The sequence below is a fragment of the Zonotrichia leucophrys genome, chromosome 2 (genome assembly GCF_028769735.1).
Source record: "Zonotrichia leucophrys gambelii isolate GWCS_2022_RI chromosome 2, RI_Zleu_2.0, whole genome shotgun sequence".
NCBI lineage: Eukaryota > Metazoa > Chordata > Aves > Passeriformes > Passerellidae > Zonotrichia > Zonotrichia leucophrys.
In genome coordinates this window covers 30,696,284-30,719,228 of record NC_088171.1, presented here as the reverse complement: position 1 = coordinate 30,719,228, position 22,945 = coordinate 30,696,284, and the positions used below count along the sequence as shown (strand labels likewise).

General features: G+C 38.3%; 1 protein-coding gene across 1 annotated transcript in view; it reads right to left on the bottom strand.

Moving 5' to 3' along the window:
• AHR (aryl hydrocarbon receptor) overlaps positions 1 to 22,642 on the bottom strand; it is a 63,208-nt gene extending 40,566 nt beyond the window's left edge. Inside the window, exons 1-2 of the mRNA XM_064704426.1 lie at positions 22,151 to 22,642; positions 14,376 to 14,563 (exon numbers count right to left, since the gene is read on the bottom strand). Coding sequence (XP_064560496.1) covers positions 14,376 to 14,563; positions 22,151 to 22,206 — 244 coding nt within the window. The 5' untranslated portion in view covers positions 22,207 to 22,642. The remainder of the gene's footprint in view (positions 1 to 14,375; positions 14,564 to 22,150) is intronic.
• Positions 22,643 to 22,945: the final 303 nt, after the last annotated feature.

Below are 22,945 nucleotides of genomic sequence, written 5' to 3'. Positions count from 1 at the left end.
AAGTGATTGCAACTTCCACTGTTGCTTGGCATAAAAATACAAAAAATAACCAGCGTCTATAAAATTATTTATTATTTGGATTTCTTAGCTCCATTTATCTTATGCATGTAACTTTTTATACAGAACCTTTAAGTGGGGTGACAATCTCTAAATTCGAGTAACATGTAGTCTATTATCACATTCTGAAAGTAGACAGCAACATTTATTTTCAGAGATGTACATAGAAAAGGTGATCATGCAGCAACGTTATATTTGAACTTACTGCATCATCTAACAATTTACCAGGCTGAGATTAATTTTTGAGTTATTAGAAATTACACAATTATCATTGAAGTGTAAATTTCTTAAGACTATTATCAATGTCTTAAGAGAAAGAAAGTTCAGTGGCCTTAATAAAATCTAAATGAAGCAGATATCCCATTAGATAGACTTTTTGTTTTATTATTATTTCCTAGGTTGTTTTTACAAAAGTAAGTGGCATTTTGGGAAACTTGTTAGTGGTTTGGCTCCTATTGATTAAAATGTTCAATATCATAAAGAAAACCTTGAAGCTATTGAAATACAGAATTGATTCCCTAAACATCTCTCAGGGGCTGCCACATGAGCTACATCCTGTTAAGCATTAAGTTTCTAATTAGGGGAGATTAAATTGTCCGGTGTGGTATCTTGGAAAGTGATAATCTTGAGTACGTATCTTCCAGAGAACCTTCCAATACATGTAAGCCTGACGTACATCTGTGCACATTAAATATTATCTTGCACATTTTAAAAGTTCCTTGAATGCAAATTTTTGGTGCAAAGAAGGTTCGTAATAGCACCCACTGGGTTCTTCCATCAGAGAAGGCAAACAAAGGAGAGAATTTGGTCATGACATATAAAAGTCAGTAAACACCTCTACAAAGGCAGGGATTCCCACCAGGGAGTCCTAGAAGGATCCCTGTAAGAATCACATAGCTGAGCAGACAGTGCCATCATGAAACCTTGAGTCAAAATATCTGAAAGTATCCAAAATGTAAGTGTATTCTCACTTTAGTACCTTCATTTAAAAAAGTGAAAGAACTTGAAGCAATTTTTCCAAATCTCTCTTCATTGTAGTTATTGTGTCTGTACTTTGACATTTACTTTAATACAACCATAGAGTGGGGTTAGCTAATGCAGACAAAGAATCTTCAGAATACTTTAAAGATACCTCAAGTATGAAAATATTTATATTCACTATAAATTCCTGTGTTTTATTTTCATTTTGAATGAAAACATGACCCACTTATGAACAGAGCAACTGTGGGCTTGGGGGGCATTACCAAATCCAAAGGGAGACAAATCTTTTCCTGTATGATTTCACCCATAGAAGAGTTAAAAGCAGCACATGGCTTTGGACAGCACTGAAAGAGTCTGCACAAGTAATTTTCTCCCAGATGGGTTTAGAGCAATAGTCTTTTCTGAACAGTTACACCACCTAACAGTGTATCATCAGGATCTGCCCCTTCCACTTGATACTGCCTTCCCTCCCCATTCATTTATGTTTCTTACTCAGACAAATCCTCTCCAAGAGACTATAAAATAATTTAGATATGGATTTCCTGGGAGAGAAGAGGCAAAAATGAACGTGGTTACATTCTTTTCTAGGACACTTAAGAGCTTAAAATAAGGCAAAGGGTTAAAACTGCAGGACAGTCTCAGCTATTTAGGTTAGTCTGACCAGCTTAGTCACTAACAGCCGGGTATCCTCAGTTAGAGGAAGGCACAGAGGACAGCAGATAGTTTTCTGTTGTAGTAGGCTATTTGTCTTGGTGCAGGGAAGGCTTGAGACTTTTAATAAGAGTGTTCAGCAAGCCCTGTTTATTGAAGAGAGCATTAAACATTTATACAGCAAATAATAAGCTCATGAATATTCTGTAACAAGCTATTTATTAGTTACACTACAACATTAGCTCTTCTCTATTCTTTAAGAGTTACATCTCTCTTTTCTTATGTCTCTAGTCTCTCAACTACAGCACTTTGTTATAGTAACACAGCTATGCTCAGTGTCCTTACAAGTGCAAGACTTAGAATTAACCATAGCCTTGTACTTTTCTAATTCCTAGCTACTCTCTCAACAGTTTTCTGCCTTTTAATGGAGAGAGACATTGTCTTAATGGACAGAGACACTATTTGAAGTGCAAGGGTGGGAGCCCTTCCAAAAACATGTCATTGTACATAGAGGCAGAGACTCACTTAGGCCATGGTATTCCAGAGAGAAGATGCATTTCACAGCATTGGCTGCCCCTCAGCACTGCTACTCGACCCCATGAATGGAAATGTAAGTAAATATGTGCACAAGAAACACAAGTCCTTTGCATTATACAAACACAAACTGGCATGGATGTCACACGTGATGTGAAATGATGGCAAAGTAATTTGAAGTTGCAAGGCATGGAATGAAAACACTTGCTAAGGTTCCTCTCAAACACAGCCATGGTTTCTTGATTTTGCACAAGTTTTTGTTGTATTCTTCTGTTTTGATCTTATTCAGATGGATTCAAACTCTGCAAGAAACTAGCTTGTAAGACTGAACCAGCATTCTTGCACACAACAGGTGGAACCTAATTCTGTCATTAGTATCTCTAATGCTTTCTTCTCTAGTTACAAGAGGCACTGTAAGACTCAATACATTTTTCTCATTGTCCATTACATTCTTTTGATTGTTAGTAATCCAATCCTTTACTTGAATTATTTTTTCCTATATAGTTTATAATGTTCATTACAATATTTCACTGTTTCCCAGGCTTCCTTATTGCTTAGTGTAAAATGTTCTTCTTTGTTGTTTTAACTTTGCTTTTAAACTTCTCATTTTTGCCCATTGCTTTTATAGCTTTCTCTCTCTTTTATGAGATGCGCGTCTTATTTAATTCTCTGATACGGATTCTAAGGATTTTGTAAGTGTTCTCTATTTTCATCCAGTCTTGCATGCAATTCCATGTTTTTTAAACTCTAATTTATTGGGAAAACAAATTAGGAAGAGGTTAAAAATACAACTGATCCATATCATGCATTCATCACTTTTTTAAAGTTTGCCACAACTTTTGATTTCTAACATATCCTAAATCATACATTATGATGAATAGGCAGCTCAGAACCATTTGGTGAAGGGTGATGTCCTTGCACACAGAGGCCCACTCAGAATTTTTTTGTTCGGGTTTTTTTTAAAACTATCAAGCTTTTTTATTGTTTTCAAAAGTTAGCCTAAGTACTTGATCTGTCCAGCAAAACGAGATTTTTTTTTTAAGCCTATTCTCATTACAGCAAGCACTTTTAATTAAGTAAGCAGAAGTTGTGTCTGAGAAGGAAACCACCTAGCACAGCATAATACTCATAAGTCCAGACAATTAACCACCTTTTTTTTCCCAGCATTTTCTCAATCCATATTTCTTTCTATATCACTAATGCAAAAACATTAAAACAGCAACAGAAACACCCAACCTTATCTTGAACTGAAACTGCCTAGCAACCTTTTCTTCCAGTAGGGTTTCAGAGAAGCAAAAGTCTATTTTGCTATTGAATTCTGACGTGAGTTAAATATGTAAGCAGTGGTTATAAAATGTTTTCAAAATGTACAAATCAGACTACATGCAATTGTAAATCTTGTCAAGAGTGTTCTGCTGAACTACTCCTAATTCAGCTCAAACATGCAAATCTCATAACATAAGCAGTTTATCCTCAAAAAATTTCTTAATTAAGATCTCTTGACTTTTCAAGTAGTAGAAATGTCATGTCTTAAAGACACATTCTAGTGCTAGACCCACTAAAATGGAAAGCTAGCATGAACAGCAGTAGTTTCATGCCTGAGCTCTTAATGTCCTATTTTTCCTCTCATCCCAAAAAATGTACAAATTGTTGGCTAAATCCCACTCCTCAATTCACAGTCCTTATTGTCCATAAAATTTACTACTAACAAACAGTAAATTTGCATTGCCAACTACAGAAAAATTATGGGGAAAAAAGCTTGCTGCATGCTTAGAGCAAAATGCTTTGCAAAATATTGGTGGTACAGAAATTGAGCCCTTTTCCCTACAATATCACACCCATGCAGAACACATTTCTTTTAAAAGAATTAACAGTAGCTATGACATTCTTAAATTTGGCTGAAGTAGTAACATTGAAGCAATACACTTACTAGTTTTAGAAACATTTTACCAAATGAAGACATTAGATTTTACTAGATTTGCCTAACATATGTACCATAATTTCTTTTAAAACATTCACCTAACCCAAGAACTTGAGGTTTAACTAGATTGTGTGTGGGATGATTTTCCATAGCTTTCACAATATACTTTCTTTTGAGCCATTCCCAAAGCATAGCTCAGCAAGCCCTAAACTGCTTGTTGAACTAGACTGGTGTTTCTCTTAAGACCAATAAAAGATTAAAATAAACAAAATATCTGATTTTAAAGAGCTGAAAAACCATTATACAGCACAGAATTGCTCACAACACTGATTAAAACCAACTCCAAGCTCTGCTACCCAGGTCAGCTGAACTCAGGTTTTTATATGTTTTTAGCCTTTTTAATGTTGCTTTTTAAAGAAAGAGTTAACAGCATTATTAAGGGTGGAATATTAAGTGTTTATGCAGTAGTCTCCCTTAAAGGGGGGACATATCCTCAGTCCTACAAAGTGGTACTTAACACAACTCTGTTTTCTTAAGTAGAAGGTAAAACCAACAACTAAGCTGTGTGTATTTTTTTTTCCTTAAGTGACTGATACTGAACTTATTTCACAGCGTGATAATTAATCAGTCCAGAAACCCCACACTAAGTCAACATGCACCAGCCTACAAAAACGAGAGTTCAGTCACTGCATTTGGAAGACTCAAGCCTTTGCCCACACAGTTGCACTCCCTATAACAGATGTTCCCAAACTGTGCTATGCATTAGGTGCCACTGCTCCTGATCTGGGTGTGAGAAAAAAGACAAAATAAGAAAGAATAGAAAAATAAAAATGGAGTCATAAATAGGTGCAACCACTATGGAATAAATGCGCATTCCTTTAAAAGCATGTGTGTGCATCTTGCTCAAAATACCCCATCAGCCTCCCAGATTCAGAGAAGGTAAAAGGAAGGCAAAATGAGATTTCTAAGGAAGTTGAAAGGCAGTTTGCCATTTCTGAGAGCAAGAAGTGGGCAGGTTGCAGGATCTTGTAAGTGTAGGATCAGGCGTAAACTATTACGTCTTTGTCAGAGAGGGTCAAAAGTGGGTGTGAATTTCTAAGCTTCTAATGCATCAGTGGTAGTTCTCAACTTAAAGCTGAGAAAAAAACAAGCCTCAAGAATGACTGCATATGAATATGTATAATGCAGCAGAAACAGAAATAAGTTTGCAGTGCTTTTATGGTTAGCCAGTTGCACCTAGTCACCTGATAAAATTTTAGTTCAGATTTTTTTTTAAAACATACACAAGGAATAAATCATCACTTTTGCTTTTATCTTGTACTTAAAAACTGAAAAGTAAATCTCAGGAAGCATACAGTTGCTCAAATTTGTAATCTCTCACTTGGGCTTTGAAGCTTAGCAACCACATAACAAACTGCATACTGCTTGTGGTTTCAAGACTTAGAGGCAATGAACTCTTGTCCCCTAACTATCACAGAGGTGACAGTCACCAGCTGAATCACCAAAACCATATCCTGGCATATACACATTTCTTCTGAGCTATTTCCCATTCAGTTGCTTCTCTTGGTACATCTTCTTTGCTTCTTCAGAAAAAAAAAAGGTCAGCAAGAGGTGCATGGTGGTAAATTGTAACTTATCATCAGACCTATTGATGTGAAATCAATTTCGTGGCTTTAGCCACAAAAAGGGATGGAAAAAGGGCTTCCTAAATTTTTTGAGGCGAGGCACAAAAAATCAAAGATGAAAGTGAAGTAATTTAATTCCTTGTGGAATGAGATCTGTGGGAAGTTGAACCTAGATTAATAGTTTCCTACTCTGAGCCTTTGGTTCCTAAAATCAGAGTTTTCTCTTCCTATAACAATTTTTCAATATGTTAGAACAAAGCAAAAGCTAATCAAATATTACATATTGTTTAAACTGCCATTTTTTAGGCTTTTGGTTTGTAGAAAAGAAGACAAGTTAATGACAACTAGAAAATTACAATCTACTACCATAGATTTTTATCTTTTAATAAATCACTAGTTCTGAAATTGTTTAACTCCTTCTTAAGAAAAAATCATATTGAAATAACTGTTCCTTTTTGTACATCAGTATTAATTTTATTATAAAGCCTAGGAATCAAAAGTGGTTTTTAAATTCCATTTACAGTTCCCAGTTACTTTCTCATCCATCAGTTTTATTAGGGAACTCACCTCACGCAAACTTGTTCCTAGTACTCAAACATTAATTCATTTTTTTTTTCCCTAATGAAACAGTGTCTTAACTTTACCATCACTGAACTGATGGCTCAACAGCAACTTCATAGGATTTTTGCCTAGGGAATTTCTCTACCATTTTAATTGATAAAACAGAAACTGTCAATTATATTCCATACATGAGGGAGGACAGTTTATTCTACTGGTAAAAGGCAATGTTGAGTTTTGCAACTACTGCATTAAAAGGATATGGAAGTGAGTTTGGAAGATTTCTTTACAAGACCATTCAATTACAAACCTTGCTATATAAAAATATTAGTGAATAGGCACTTTCTAACAGAAATATCCATTATTTAAATTGGGAGAAGATATGCATTTCAGCAAAAGAGATGAAGATGTATTTTTATACCAATCCATAACTCCCCAGCAATTTAGCAGAAGACTTTCAGAAATGACTGAATTACAGCAAGGGAATCAAGTGGGCTTTTGGAGGATTGCTTCCTTTCCAGACCAAGACTGTCTTTTCTCTACTTGGGATATGGGAGTCACTCACAGCTTATTTCACTGCCAGAGCCTATGGGCTTATCTTGTTAAAAGCTACATGCAAAAGTAAATCAAACAAAAAATTGTATAAGCAAGGAGGAAACAGGGGGCTATCCTTATTTTTTCCTCTAAATAAGTAAAATACAACATGCTAAAAAATGCAGCATAAAGAAAAGCATCAATAAAGGAAAGACATCATCCTTCAGTTTGTAGCTCAGATGGAGACACCAAGAGGAGAAAGGGAATTCATTTACAAAGCTAGTGTCTTGTGGTGGCCCCACAGGAATTGTACTGCTGAATATGTGACAACAGAGTTTGATGGGGCAGTCAGAATATATGACCAGTCAGGCAGTGGATGTACTCCAGTAATCCCTACTTTATGCAATCAGTTAGAACTTGTCTTGGGGGGCCAAGGATGTATATATTTCAGCTCATTAGATGTTATACAATGCCATGCACAAAGTGTGCAGTACTGTGCAATTCAAAAAGCACATGGGTTGAATTTCAAGAGGCAATTATTCAGTGGAAAAAAATGAGCATCTCTTTGTTCAATTAAAACCAGAGTTTAGCATGCATCACTAAGGACAACTAATTCCTATTTGTAGGTCCCTTTTAATGTTCACAGCTGGCAGGCAGTAAACCTACATTTTAAGGAGTTTCAGATAACTGCTCATTCTAGTTCTTACAGTTTAGTTCATTTAAGTTTCTAGAATAACTATAGTTAAGTTTTATCATTAACATAATACCTTCTTAAACATGCACAGATTGGACATAGCACTGATGAGCAGGAACTCCTGAGAGACTTTTCCCAGGAAACATTTATCAACACATTACCTGAAACTTTGAAGAGCACATTTGAAATTCATTACTTTTTACCTCTTTAAAAAGAGGCAAATCATTTATTATTTTTTTATAATAAATTAATAAATTAAATAATTACAATGACCAAGGTCTGGTAAATAGAATTAGCTTCTAGCTGGATCTCCAAAACCATTCACAAAGCAACCATTCTTTAAGGGAGTAGTTTATGAAAGCTTGTACGCAGCAGAAACTGTTCAAACAGAGGTGAAGCTTTTGTTTACTCAGGAAAAACAAACAGTGTTAGAACTAGCTAGAACTGTAAACATCTACAGAACTCAATCATACATGTCTTATTTCCTGTTGGACTGTATCTGTATTCTGATAAGGCAAAACTAGGCATTTCTCCCATTGTCAAACACACACAGGAGGAAAACTGCTGAGTCACAAACAGCACAGACAGCAGCAAAAACCATTCCAGTATTAACAGATTATTTGTACACATTTTTAATTTGTATTCATACTGAGGCCTTAAATAACTAGGACATATTTCTAAGGTCATTGTCAAGCAAACCATACTTCTACAAATTCAGATGGATGAATCATGAAGCCCGTGGAAGACAGATGTTGAGAGCCCAATGCAAGCTCTAGTTATAATTCTTCACTTAAACTGTCATTGGAGGAGGGAGCAACAGTTGTGGTGATTTGTATTACAAAACCAAAAAGCTCCAAATCACTTTATCTTTAGGTGCTACAGTACAGCAATAACCTTAGCAAACATTACAAGACTTAGAATACACAAGGCCAGAGAAGCAGTGGTATTTCCTCAGGCTAGGCTTTTTATCTTGCTACCTGTTCTAGGTTTCAATGTCATAGAACAGTGTCAATCTCCAGAACACTGATGTTGCTAGAACAGGATAAATTATATTTTAGGCTCTGACCTTGCAAACAGGAGTTGGGAACCCTGAGTAAAACCCACAACAGTATGTATAAAACTAATCTCCCTGTTAACAGGGCCTACAGAGAAATGACAAATGCTCTGCATACTGGGACAGGGTTTTTAAGTAATTTTACAACAGCTTTGTGGAACATAAGAGGCTCCTACAGTGACTTTTCATATACCTTTGATTAAATAGTACACATAGGGCAGAGAAGAGGAGATAACCTTTCATTTCTCTTCCTTGCAAAGGGAGTTCTAACAATGATTAGCATCAATCACTGAAATACCAGAAAGTAATAGGAAAATAAAATCCAAAGAACATATTAACTGTTAGCATTCGTATCTGGTTTCTCCTCTTATACTACAAATACACTAACATTTTAAGTTCTTACTTTGTTATATAAACAGAATTTTCAATCTTAGATGTTCTGTTTGCGTTATATTAAATTGCATCAATCCACGGGGGTATCTGATGCTGCCCAGCTGCATCAGATGCTCAGTGACACAGCACTCCTAAAAATAAAAGCCAAGATTGTGGAAACATACATATTTTGAGATTTAGAATGATGTCACAGCTACATAGTTCTAATCATCATTTCTGAAGATCAGAATTTAGGACTTCAAAGCTTAAATCCCTACTTATCATCTGTTACGTAAAATACAGGCTAAAATAGTCTGTAGCAGACAGTCCCAAATGGTCAGTGTGAATCTCAGGGGATTGGAGGGAAGGGGGGAGGTTTGGAGGAGGAAAAAAAAAAAAAAAATAAAGAGACAAGCAGTGAAAGAAGCAGCATGGATTAGGAAATAACATGAATGGTATGGTAGCCTGATACTGAAATAGCTATACAATTCCAAGGTTCAAATTTTGTATTAATTTTGTATTTGGGCCAGGGAAAGACAGTACAAAAGGAAACAAGAGTTGGTTTGTTTGGGTTGGGGTTTTTTTCCCCAATATTTTTTTCCTCCAACTCTCAGACAAGATTCAAAGAATTGCATTCAAAACTGTGAAAATTATTTAATGTGCGTGGTACAAAATACCAGATACAGAAAAGTAATTAGAGAACAACCAAACTATGGGGTATTTTCTACCTTGGGTGTAGAAAAACAGCTCAAGATAGTCATGAATAAAGTAATACCAGCCAGACCCACTAGAAGATGCTGGAAGCAGCAAATTCCTACACAGCATCCACATAAACACACCAAAGCAGTAACTGCAGCCTAACTTCACTGCTCTACAGGACTGTAGCTTTTCCTGGTGTGGAGATCAATTATCTATGTATGCAACAACAGGAGCAGGGAAAGGAGGTATAACATGAAAGGGAAGTCACACCTTCAAATAATACACGAGGAAAACTGCATTAGACACACACAGCAGGCAAAAATGATAAATGTCTAAAATAGAGCTACTGTATTATCCTGGTCTTACTGGGCTGCATTTTAATCACTTTTGCGCTTTCAGGTTTCTGTTCCAGACCACCATCTGACACTTGGCAGAAGGGCTATCTGTATCTGCTAGACTGGCAAAATGTTGCTGCCCTTCTCAGTGTGACAGAATAAACACATTGTCTCCCACTTTGCCTGTCTTTCCCATTTCTGCATCTTAGCCATATGCTCCAGAACAGGAACCACATGCAGTCTGTTCTCTCCAGCACATAGCATGATAGAACAGTGGGCATGACAGGAAAAATACATTATCAAAAAATACATTCTATGTGATGACAATGGCTGCACTGCAAATTTAAGCCATACGATGCCAAGGAATGTGTGTTAATTATATTACAAAGTTAAAGAAAAAAGGCAATGCAAACTTAGTGGAAAAAATAAATCTTAATTATTTTGTTATTGCTGTTCTTGCCAGAATCCCTAGCATCCCACATAAGAAACCAATTCTAAACTAATTTTGAGCGGAAACTTTCTTCTATAAATGCAAAATACTGCCCAATAAGCAAGAGAGGGAAAAAAACCCAAATACTTTAAACCACAGGAATTCTTAGTGAAATGGATGAAAGGACAATTAATAAGCAACATGTTGAATTTTGCTTCTAATGTATTGATATGCACACATAGCACAGCTACTTCATTTTAGATTCTGCAAGCCTCTCCTTTATTCTCAGTACACCTTTAAAAAGAAAAATCATGCCCCTAACATTAAAAAAGTGATCAGTCATACAAACTCTACTTTTAACCCTTTAATCTGTTTAACCAAAATCCCAAGAACGATTAAGAATGCTTTTCTTTACCACAGTAGAGTATTTTAATGATTACCAATTAATCATATAATCAACAACCAAAGCTAGAGGCAAAAGGGCTTTTTCCTCTAGTATGCATGGGGAACACAGGCTATGCCTAAATGATTTTCCAGTTGTGCTCCAGATGCTGAGCTCACACTAACCTGCATCCACACAAAGAGCTGTTGTCCCACATTCTACTTTATATTTTTCACTGCTGAATGCACACATGCATGAGCACTTAACAGGAAAATGAACTAATACCAGGACAACACACAAAGGCTTTAGTGATTGTCAGCAGACACCTGCCTGATTCATCCCAGTCTCTTATATATAAAAAGCTTGCCTTAAGCCACTTTCAGAAAGTATCTTACATGCACAAAATAAACACTCCAGCAGTGATTTAAGCTAACCTGCTTGACTTTGAGGACTGCTAATCCACTTCAGTACAGCAGGTAGAAGTGCACAGCTGAGAAGTGACACCACCTTAAACCATTTTTAGCTTTGACTTGCCACACAAGACTTTATAAAGAAACAGACTTGAGACTCACTATTTTAATCCACTACTACAATTTCCTCCTTGAGTAAGGTGAAATCTGTACATATAAAAGTGTGCCTGACATGGGCATACAGAAAGCCTGCTGACATCATGTGGACTTGAAACTACCCCAATCACACCAAACTACAGTGTATGTAAAGAGTCACTTAGCAGCACAAAAACAACAATCAAAAGCCACTGCTCCAACAGAATACAATCACCAACACTAAGATCTTTTGCAGTTGTGGAAGAGTAAAATGCATGCAATTATTTCCTACAACCTGAAATGCTGCAAGCATGCAGAGGTCTACCATATTTCAGTAGACACTATAGAAAAACTCACCTGTCTCTAGCTCCAGAGAACATTCTGTACCACTCTACTATCTTAATAACTAGGGGAAATAAAACCCTACTCTTTTATATATATATATATATATATATATATATAAATATATATATATATATATATATATATATATATATATATAAACACACACATTTAGCTTTTAAGTAACACCAGAAAACTCTGTAGATATTTAAGTGAGGCACATTTATTCAAATTGATGTAACTCTTTGAGATGTCTTTCACAAAACAGTTCTTTTTCCCCCCACAGACTTCCGACTTCAGAAAACAGACATTCACTGTAGATTATTTAAACTTGGAAAAATGCAAGTGTTTTCTTTGAAAAAAATATCTATTGTTACAGCAAAACCTTGGGTTTCCTTTCAAGCAAGATCATATGATTACGCGTTTATATTTTACTTTCCGCAGGAATTTACACACCCCCCATTTGCATCCTGTTATTCATTTAGCGTTTCCCTTCACTTCAGCATGCTGCGTTAATAAAGTGGAGCCTTGGCTCAGCCTGGGCACTCAAGGTGACAATCAGTGCTCCCTCTTACATTTGTCAGATTTATTCTGCAGGGTTTTCCACATATATCCAACCACACAAAACGCTCTTTCAAAAAAATCATTCTGAGAAGCACTGCACAGACAGAGCATGAAAATCAAACCTGCGGCTTTTCAGGGCTTTTTTGCTAATTCTCTTCTTCAAAGCACCAATTTTTTTTTCTGAAGGTGAATTTTACTGAAATAAATTTCATGTTATTTAAGACAACTAAAATAGTATAAACATCTTAATTTTCACTCTTCTGCCAGACACAGATTGATTGCTTTTGTTTATCTTCACTGAAGTCATTGATGTTAGTCTTTAAACATCTTCAGATGGAGACTGATACTAACCTGATTTGTAGTCCTACAACACAAAGATCTGAAAAGAAGTAGCAAAAAGACTTCTTCTGCTAATAAAACCCTTTAAGACAGCTTCTACTGAAGGTATCAATTCTTTTTTTCCTTGTAGAGAAATCATAGCCTTAAACTCTAAATCATAGCCTTAAGCTTTTTTCCAGGACTTTCAAGTGCAAACTGGGGGGGAAGAAGCAGGAAGAATAAAAATCAAGCAGTCCCATTCCACAAGAAATGGGAATGAGAAATTAAGATTTACTATTATCACTCCCTCCCAAGTAAGACAAAAACTTGCAATTTTGGAATTATTTCAGAAAACATCATTAAAGCAACCACAACAAAACACATTTCATTGAGCTGAGAACTTCTTCAATTCACCAAGAGAACACAGACAAGTAAAATAATTTCTTTTACAGCAGTCTACCTGAGACAACCTCTTGCAAAGATTTTCATGAAATTGAGGTGCCAAGAGAACTTTCATTTGATGGGAGAAAATATTTGCATTTGACAAAGCACAGCTAGAAATATTTGGTCAGCTCTAGCTTTAGAGCTTAGACTTCATACTAAGAATTGTCCTGACAATCACAGAAATCAAGAAACTCGGATATATCCTTCAAACAATAAAATAGAATATAAATTCATAAGCACTAATAAACTGAAGCCACAATAAATGAAAACTAACATTCTGTATTCCTGTAGGAAAATGTGGAACTATTTTAGACAGGTTTCTTGAACCCTTTCATACATGTTTTGGAGGCTGAGACAATCTTAAACTGAAGAGGACAGAGGTTGTTTTAACGCCAAAGAAAACTTGAAATTTAATATCAACTTCATTGCAATCAAGATTCTTTAGCTACACCTGATCAATAAGATTTCATCTTCAATATAATAACTGCAAAATCTCAGTGACTGATAAAAAGAAAATCAATTCAATACAAGCTCCTTGCTTTATTCCTGCAATGAATAGGATCAGACTACTCCTGCCTTTTAAGAACCTGTCACAAAGCCAAGCAGTGCATCCCACCCTACAGAGCAGCTCAGGTAGAGAGAGAGAGGGGGACAGGGCTCCTTGGCCAGCTCGGAGGTGACCAAGGACACACACTGCTGACCCCATGACTACTCTGAGTGCTGCTGTATTGCCCTGGCCATGACTGGGGTCAGTGCACACCTGCCCACATAACTGCAGAACCTTAGCTGTCACTTTAATGCCTCATGTCCTGCATTAATCAGGGCTTGGACATGGGAAAGATTTTATCTCTATCCTTTACAAGTCACCTTTGCAATAAACTGTAGGAAGGGGCACTATCAATCACTCTGTATCAAAGCAAAGTCATTTTTGATGAATCTTTAAGCAAAATACAGCTGGATGGGAAGTCATATGACATACTTTGAAACAGTAACAGTTTTACTAAGGCAATTTTCAGAGGGGGAAAAGAGAAATCTCTTGGGTATCTTTGACAGTCTGATGAAAAGGATTGAAGGACTCATTAAGGGTAATATTACTTCCAAAAGCAAAGCTTTGAATGACTGGTGACCTAAGTGAAATGCAAGTAGTTACATTTGGTTTCAAGAAAGTGGAAAGCTTACTTTACACAGTTACATTGTATATATTCATGCAACTGGAGGTTCCATTAAAACGCAGATAAATTTAACAGTTTTAAGCACTTAAACAGCTGAAATCAACATACAGTATAAACCGAATTTTACAAGCAGTTCAAACCCAAATAAATTCCCAATGCTTACCATCAAAAAAGCTTTTTGCTCTCAGGTAGCTGACGCTAAGCCTAAGCACAGAGAGCTTGTCCAGCTTGGCGATGACATCCTGCGGGAAGGGCAGCAGGCTCGCCAGGCGGTCCAGCTCCGCGTTCAGGCGGTCCCTGTGTCTCTTGGAGGGATTGGATTTGGCTCCTTCAGCTGGGGACGGCTTCACACTGCGGCAGAAAAACAAACACGATGTAAACGCCAGCTCCTTTCCAAAATGAGGGCAAATATTTGCTGTGCCTAATGTTACACATGGTCTCAAACTGTAACAACCAAAATGTTTTCCCGAGCGACTTTGTTTCCCATTGGGAAAAAAAAAATAACTCAAAATGGCCTAATCCCAACTCCAACACACACATTGTTCAATGAAGCAGTTTGAGCTAAAATGTCTACTTGAACTTTTGAATGAACATTCAAAACCTTTTAGATTCAGCAATTTTTATGAAAATCTTCCTATGCTTTCAGTCACGTATCACTTGAGTTCTCCCGAATGTCAGTATTCCAAATATACCAATAACTTTCAGTAATATTTGCGTAGAAATAAATTTGGCAGCACACTTTTTCACTTTAATAACAATTTCTCACGGATGTCCTTAATTTTTATCAGTTTGGAACAGGCTAGTATTAACTGAATATAGCAAAAGTTTTAGTAACTTCCTAGGCACCCAAAATTATACTAAAAACCATGAGATATAGCTCTGCCAGCAGGTAAAATTTTTGCAGGAAACACTGTGAGCTCATCCCTTAAATCATCTTGCAGTAAAAGGCACTTCATTTGAGTACAGCACGGGAAAAGCACGCCTTTGTACTTTGTACAGTACAAAGAATTTAAAAATCTTTGTGTTATGAATTACATAATGAAGTTTTTGTAAACTTGCTATTTTCCATTCACATCCACCCTGAGCTTCAATTCCTGATACTTGGATACTCACCCCTTTCCACATACCAGAAGTCTGGGAAAAGGTTTAAACCCCTAATCATTTAAATTAGTACTAGTCATTACAACCCAATACTGAAACCAAATAATTTATCCGCCTAAGCCATAGTACATTTTATGTTCTTTATTAAACAGTCTTCTAATTAGAGAGTGAGTCATTGTCACTTTTCCAGTACTGCAGTTCTACGTGAGATCTACAGCAGTTATCAATTTGTGCTGCTCTCACATAAATGTTGGTTCTGCAAGAGGCATCACTCAAAAATACTGAGCAGAAAGACATTCAGCAGCTAATTTCTTCAGTATTTCATTTAATCTGCTCCCAACTGTCATCCTTATATCAATTACATGATGAGCAATTGCAAAAGCTACAATAGTTATTTTTGCCACTGCTGGAAGTAAACCATACAGAAAAGTAATTTCATCTTGTATTTTCAATCAAATGAGTACTGATAGAATGGATACTCTTAGCTTGCTTTTACTTGATGTTTCAATTACACCTCTTGTTAGTTTAAATCCAAGCCCTTCTTTTTACAGCCTTGGCTTATTCAATTGTCACTTGTCAAAAACTTGCACTTCAGCCTGGCTGCCTGCTCCCCAGCACTATAACTACCTTTGTCCACATCAAAGGAGCCTTATGTGGAGCCTGGAAATGCAGAGACACCATAATGCAAAATGTTGATAACAGACAGAAATATAACATATCAGCAGAAATTACTTCCCAGATGGATAAAGTTAAACTTGCTGAGGAATAAATATTTTAAATTAGTAGTGTTTTAGCCTAAAAACATTTGAAAAGCTGGCAAAACAGTTGAATCAAGAATTAGGAAAAATCTTCCTCTTTAAAAAAACCATAGGTTCATCATCAATGTCAATGGATGACTAACTACTTGGTTAAATGGGTGCTTCGGTCACAAATCATGACTTTGACACCAGCAGTTCACCATATTCCCAAGTGAACATTAAATAATTTAGCAAGGTTTCCTTCATATTTTCTTATGCTGGTAGAAAATTAATTTGTACAAGCCATGTAATTAGCTAAACTTACATATAGCCCTAAAAAAAAATAAAGTTAAAAAATCATCAAACATTAGCAGCAACATTAAAGGGTATTTCTTAAATTTTTTTATCTATTAGACTGTTTCTAAATGTAGAAACAAAATAACAAATTTCAAACATTAAGCTTGTAACAGTTGTATAACAACCAGTGAGCAGGTAATTACTATCAAATCAAAGTGGTTTGCTTCTGAAAAGCAGAGGACCTCATAGAAACCATTTAAGACATGCAAACTTTACAAAATATATCAGCACTAAGTAACAGGCTTTTCTATCTTAACAACTGTCCCCTGCTTTGCCTTAAACTTGCAAATTGACAAAGCAGCTAAAACTATGTTCAACTTGCAGTCATCTCATCAGATTGTCAGATATTATTGTTTTTCTACTTTTCATTTATTTTCTAAAGATTTTTCTTACTTTTATCTAGCTGAAAGCATTTCTGAATACTAAGATACCCATATTTGCATCATAAATCTTGCCATATTCTCTCCCCCAAATCAAACACCAATTATCCCTAATTTTCCCCTTTGTCACCCAACTAAAACTCATTATATAAAAATGGATCCTTCAGTGACAGAGGGAAGGAGGGCAGAAATGCTGGGGGCATAAGCAGCAACTTAACCATTTTCCATCCATTTATATAAGCCCTTGATGCTAAAGGCAGCCCAGATTCAATGCAGAAAATTATCTTCAAGGCAAATTACGTACTATGTCAAGATTAAATCCATGCATGTGCTTTATTTAAAAGAAAAAAGAAGAAAAAAAAGACTAAAAGAAGGAATGTACTTAAGCTGATCTTTCCATTCTTAATCTTCTACCTCTCATAGAAAATCTGTATTCTCTAACAAAGGCCAGAGGTCTCTGTACACTCCGTGCCTCCGGACTTATCTATGGCCCTTTTCACTCAAGAGCTGCAAGGCAAGCAAAACATACAATTTTTTGATTTAACAATTTTAAAGCATTTCCATCACAACACCAGCTGACTGCTGTTTTCACATATCTGCTACAGCATAATTAATTAGAAGTTTTCACTACACATGCTCATCATGTGCACCTTCATAGGCATTAACCTCAAATGTTTAAAAAGTGCACAATTACATGAGTCTTAATTATTATCAAAAGGCAAAATTAAGTTTCAATATTTACATGCTCATTTGTATTATTTTAGAGGGAAATTTTAGTAGTTTCTGAGAAAATGCAAAGAGAGAACAAGTTTTTGTTCATAACAACATAAAACACTGGGGGGAAAAAGTAGAAAAGCCAAACATTGAAAAGCATGATACCTTAATAACAAGACTGAAGTGTGAAATGAAATCAGAGAACAAATGAATACACAAAAAGAACACTACAGAGAGAGATACGTTTTAAAAAGACTATTTGTTAAAAACCCCTAATTATTAGTTCATTAGAACTATCTTATTCCTTAGGAAAGAGGAATAAAAGGAAAAACATACAAGCCACCTAACTAATAGATTTCATCTTCTCAGCTTTGAATATTTTTCATCTCATATTTAATAGTACATGCAATAACATATCTTTTTCCTGTGCACAGATTTTCACTCAGAGGAGGCCAGGTATATAAAATCAGTGGTGAAACTAAGCAAGTAATAGAATCCTAAAAAATATATCTTTATTTACTTTAGCAACTAAAAAATACTTCTAAGGATTTTGTTTTATTTCCCACACTGAATTTTCAATTGCTGAAAATTCAGCTGATGGTTCCTTTGGAAACAACAGATAAGAATTACAGACTATCAACCAGTTAAAGTTATTGTCAACCAATCTTAAAAGGGCAGAGACCCTTTCCATGGCTCTTTAGCAGAGACTGAAACCAGTCAAGATTCAAACTGCTGAAGGGATAAAGTTGTTTTATTAAAAAAACCTCAATCAGTGACATGCTACTCATCTGATGCTGAGCTACTATTTGCCATCCAGTAGCAAATAGTTAGTGCAGGTTGGTTTGGTGCATTAAGGACTCAACCAGAGTGATAGAAACATCCAGAACACCAATCAAGGACGAAAGTCTGACACTCAATTTTAACATATTTCACAACTTTTTAAGATAACAAGCCAGCATTTATTTGGAAAAACGAAACAAAAAAATTATGTTCCTGCCTACTGACCACGTTACTTATATATGTATACCTCCATTTTATGTAGATTCTCTTTCTAAAAAGCATTCTTTTGCAAGAAACATTAACCAAAACCAATCAATCAAAAAACCCCAAAAACCTTAAAACAAGAGACTTTTAACATGTAACATAGAGTTACCCCAAGACTGACAAATAAATATATATATAAGAAGTGTATTCTATGTAAGACAAGTCTCACTACCTACAATTCAAATAAGAGGTGCAGACTGCTTTGTGACAGATACTTCTTTACACAAAGGAACTTTAATGATTATTTTTCTTTTCTGATGAACTTCCTTTTTGAAAGCTTATTCTGGCACTTTTTGCTTGTTTGCCTTGAATGAACACATAAATAGTTCCAATTTTTTTAATTAAAATGTGTTTTCTGCTTTCTAATACTACTATGACTACTCATTACTAAAGATCAGTCAAAACTCTGGAGTACTTAATGTCCCAAATACATTTAAGATAACAAAGAAGAAAACTCTATCATATTTTTTTTTATTTGATCTACTAGATAAACAAATCATTATGCTTTTTGCCTCTGCATAGCATGAAACATTTAGAACTCCCCACCCCATTCCTTGTCCATTACATTCATCCAGTTATACAAAACAATTCTTATCCCAACACTGAAAAAAAGAAAAACAAACCAAATCAGAGCTAGTAGGCAGAAAGATATAAAAACTGCAAGTTGGAGCTGTACTTATATAATACCTTTCATCTCACGTTAGAATCTATCTGCAGTAAACCCCACTTTCATAAAACTTGCATTTTTTCCCTCCAACTACAATGCTACTAAATTAGTTCACGTTTAATCACTAGACAAAAGAAGTTGAAGACTTGGAAAAAAAGACAAAAACAGAAAGCAGGGGCCACGCATTGCTCCCCACGCCTCAGTGGGGAGTGCAACATCCCCCAGCCCTGCTGCCACCAGGGGGACTCACAGGGTTTAAACCTTAAAGAGGGAGGAAATTGAAAGACTCCAAGGTATTGAGAAAGTGATTTCTGTAGCACATCACAAGCAATTGCAGTGCACGTGTTTAGCATCTTTTTTTTCTCTCCCCTTACATGACAAGATAACAAGATGAATTGCAGGAACAACTGCCTGTTATGTTCCCCCACAACTGTGTTTCTTTTTCAGCGGCAGTACTGTAATTCCCAACTGAATCAAAAAAAGGACATTTCAACACTTAGCAGTCAGACAACAGCCTGTGATTCCCTCTCAAATTCAGCTCTCTACAGAGCAATAGTAGAACCTGGGAGCTGAGTTGTAAGGAGGAAGTTTCTTAAATTGTTATAGAGTTATGACCATGGCTTTCATGAGTTATTTGTACCTGAAACAAGAACTATTTCTTCTGTTTAATTTTTTTCCCATGGCAACTGCGGCATAGTTAGACCTTCTTCCATTTCTATGAGCTGTCCACACATCTTACTAATTATTATGCTCCATTAAGAGGTACATATATGACAAATAAAACATTAGAACTATCAACAGATATAATTTCTTCTACAAAAGATATTAGTCCTGGTAAAGTATCACCTCTACCTTTTCCGGTTCTACTTTTTTTTTCTGAATCACTAAATTCTACTGAGAGGAGGAAAAATTGAATTCAAACAGATTAAAATGACAGTAGTGTCAAACCTTTATTAGCCAGCACCAAGTACATCTTTCCTCTCTCCTGCAATCAGTTAAAAAAGGTTTATCTGTCTCACTTTTTTTTTTTGGCCTAAAGGAGTGGTTTGTATGTAGTTATCTGAGAAATCAGAGCCCTCTGACCCACTAGCAACATTCTCCAAGGCTGGCCCAACAGAAGCAGCAACCAAAGAGCATAAGGTATTTTGAGAGTAAAAAAACCACATGAACCTGATAAATGTGTTAAAAGCAAGATAAATGTCTTACATAAAAATAATTTCCAGTAACCCAAGTAAGGTGGGTTAATAATTAGCCTCCACTTCAATAACAGGTGAACAAACTGTTTCAATATGAATGTGTTTATTTTGAGAAGAAACTTCTCCCTGTGATCCTAAGGCCAATAGATAAATAGTTCCCATTAGTAATAAAGCTTCCAGTTCAACTAATCACAGCAGTTCAGCCAACTTACATAACAAGAAGATACAGGGAAAAGGACTACTTACATAGACACTACAGTAAGGTAAAACAAAAAGGTTTTACATCCTCTATCCAAGGCTAACTAATATTTAATAATAAGGAGATCTTACCAGCAAGGCAGAACACCTCACCATTCACAATCAGTACCACTTGCCTTTAGCTATTAGTAAGCTACAAATGCCACCGGTACATTTCATTTCCTCATGAACAAACACTGATTTCATTCTTAAAAATCAAAAACTACAGCGTCAATTTAATTAGGTACCTCTGCATTTTTTATTTGGAAATGAACGGTCAAAAAAGCAGGCACTGATGTTTTCATAATTAATGCATTTTCTAGCAGGGGAATTATATACATATACACACACATATATATAGACATATACACACATCCACACATTTTTCGGCTTTTTTTCCTAATTTGTGGGTAAAAACCCAAGCTATGCACATGCATTCATTCTAACAACTCCAACCATAAAGAAGCAAGCACTCAAGCTAATTCCCTTCACCCCGAGACTGAGTTGTCTGGTGTGAATCTAAAAACATATCATTCACAACACGATTTGATAAGAAATTTTCCATTCTCTCCTTCTACACTTTTGTAGCCCTTGTAGTTATTTTACACCTACAGATGTAGCCCAGAAAATGCCCTTGGATTTTTTGAGCTTTGCTTATTTTTCTTGCAACTCGGTAGTTTACCTTTGCTACTTTTTATGACTTAGAGATTCTTGACTTTCAGTTGAAAGTGCAAGTTAAGCATCTCTTCTAGCCTAAAAATTCCCCTCTCCCGAGAGCAACGTTTCAGTGAATCATATAAAACCTAGGATGCCAACCTAAAGCAGGTGCAGCAAACAAAATTACTCCGGCACTAAACTGTTCCTACAGTTTCAAAAATATAAATTAATACACAAAAAGCCACTATATAACCAGGGTGTTTTTTTTTTTTTCCTTTTCCGACTGGTCCACAGCACTTGGGTTTCTTTGACTCTGCACAAATAAGCGCATCTCACGCGGTACCGGAGGGTTCAAGAGGAGGGCTCAAGCCGGGGGTTCAGCCCTCCCAGGCAGGCCCTAAATCGGGGATGGGAACCGGCCAAGCCTTTCCCGACTCCGACCCGCGTTCTCCGCAGAGACACCTGAGCAGGCCGGGAGCAGTGCGGGGGGAGCGCGGCCCTCGCCCACGGCGGCCCCGCGCGGAGCCGTCACCTCAGATGCCTCCCAATGTAGGTCAGCCGGCTGCGCCGCGCTGCCGGCACCGCTCCCTCCTTCCACCGCCCCGACCCTCCGCGCCCCGAGCCTCCCTTCTTCTTTTTCATCGGGGTGGAGGGAAAACCCCTAAAAGCAGTAAGAGTCCTGCCGGCACCCCGAACCAGCAGCAGCGCTCCCGGCGCCCCTGCCCCGCACCGCCCCCGCCGGGCCCCGCGGCGCGGAGCGGGGCAGGACGGCGCGGCCGCGGGAAGCCCGGCGCTCGCTCTGCCCTCCTCGCCTCGCCCCTCGCTCGCCCGCCCGCGGCTCCGCTTACATTTTCTGCACAGGTTTCCGCCGCTTGCGACTGGCGTAGGTGACATTGGGGTTCATCCTGCCGCGGCTCTAGCGCCCCGCGCCGCGGGCGCCGCCGGCCGGGGGCCGCCGCCCCTGCTGCCCGCCTGGCCCCGGCTGCCGGGAGCGGGCGAGCCCCACCGGCGCCGCAGCCCTCGCCTCGCTCCGCCCGCGGGCCCCGCTCCTGCTGCTCCGCGGCCGCCCGGAGCTCGCTCGCTCGCTGTGGCGGTGGCGCCTTCCCCGGGCGGGCGAGGACGGGAGGCGGAGGCGCTGCGGGGCGGGTTCCCAGGTGATCGGCGGCGGCTACACCCACTCACCGCCCCCGGAGGGCACAGGTATGGGGGCGGTCGGGGCTTTCCAGCGCCGGTCGCGCCGCGTCTCCCCGCCGAGGCGACGCCGTCTCCCCGTCGGCTCCTCTGCGGCGGTGGGAGGGTGCGCGGCGGGCTCTGCACCCCGGCGCGGCCGCCGTCTGCTGGCCGAGCGCCTGTCAGAGTGCGCGGCGCCGGGACCGCCCCGCAGCGCCCGGCCCGGCCCCGCGCCCGCGCCCGGCCGGGTCCCGCCCCGCCCGCTGACAGCCGCTACCGCCCCTCGCCGGGGAGGCCCCTCGCGGCGGCGGCGGGCGCAGGAGCAGGGGCGGCCGCGCCGCCATGTTGGGAAGGTCACGCCGGGAGAGGCAGGACCGGCGTGGCGGCGGCGGGAGCGCTCCGGGCTGGGCACGGGGATGGGAGACGGAAAAACCCCGAGCCTCTGGTGGCCGGGGAGCGATGCGAGCGGGGCT